Source organism: Pterocles gutturalis, unplaced genomic scaffold, assembly GCF_000699245.1.
Source record: "Pterocles gutturalis isolate BGI_N339 unplaced genomic scaffold, ASM69924v1 scaffold24289, whole genome shotgun sequence".
Lineage (NCBI taxonomy): Eukaryota > Metazoa > Chordata > Aves > Pterocliformes > Pteroclidae > Pterocles > Pterocles gutturalis.
Window position 1 is genome coordinate 1 of NW_010136409.1, and position 1047 is coordinate 1047.

Here is a 1047-nt window from a genome sequence, read left to right on the forward strand (position 1 = left end):
CCTCCTTCGACAGCCAGGACTTCCTCCAGGTACCACCAGGGTGTCCATGTGCCGCTGCCCCGCAGTGGGGCACCCATCTTGACCGTGGCCGTGGGCGCGTGGAGCTTGTCGCCTGCCCGGCCGTGGCAGCCCGCAGCCGGGGATGCTCTGACGTCAGCCGCCAGCCAGGCTGTATCCTGGGAGAAATCAGTCCACGGTGCCTCGTTGCCATGGCAATGCAATTTGTTGCGCTCCTCCAAAATCCCTCATCTCTTCCCCCGTGACCATGGGCTGGGGCACGGCGTGGCCAGGATGGGACATGGGGACGTTGTGGCACGGTGGGTGCTGCAGGGGAGCGCGGCCGTCTTGGCCTTGCACGTGTACACACGTGTGTGCGCGTGCACAAGGTGGGGGGGGACATTTGGTGGCACAAGGGATGCACACGTGTGTGCATGTGCGCGCATGTGCAGGTACATGTGTGTGTACAGCGAGTGCACGTGTGTGCGGTGCATGCACTCATGGAGTGCACACAGCGAGCACACATGTGCAGTGAGTCCATGTGTGTGCACACTGGGGACGGGCACATCTGCAGCAAGCGGGCATGCGTGTGAGCGTGCAGCGAAAGTGCGCGTGTGTTTGTGGTCAGTGCACACGTACGTGTGGTTACGTGCGTGGGCGTGCACAGGTATATGACCACTGAGTGTGTCTGCATGTGCACACGTGTGCATGCGTGTGTGAGCGTGCACAGCATGTGTGCACACACAGTAGCAGTGCGTGGGTGTGCTAAGGGTGTGGGAGTGTGCACACAGGCGTGGGTGTGCGTGAACCTACTGCCCAGCGTGGAGCAGCTGTGACAGTGACAGGGGCAGTGGGTGGGCAGGGTGGCGGGGGGCTGTGACACCCCTGCCCACTCTGGCAGGTCAATGTTGAGGACACTGTCGAGATGCTGCCCAAGTCGCGGCGCGCGCTGACCATCCAGGAGATCGCTGCCCTGGCCCGTTCCTCGCTGCACGGTAACTGCTTGTAGGGGGGCCAGGGGGGCATCTGGGGAAGGGGGGTCTCCTATGG

At 63.2% G+C, this 1047-nt stretch overlaps 1 protein-coding gene across 1 annotated transcript in view; it reads left to right on the forward strand.

The window, feature by feature from the left end:
- Window positions 1-8: 8 nt before the first annotated feature.
- LOC104468241 (protein FAM131A-like) overlaps window positions 9-1047 on the forward strand; it is a gene marked incomplete at its 3' end in the record, with an annotated part of 1722 nt that continues 683 nt past the window's right edge. The window contains exons 1-2 of the mRNA XM_010082301.1: window positions 9-29; window positions 899-992. Coding sequence (XP_010080603.1) covers window positions 923-992 — 70 coding nt within the window. The remainder of the gene's footprint in view (window positions 30-898; window positions 993-1047) is intronic.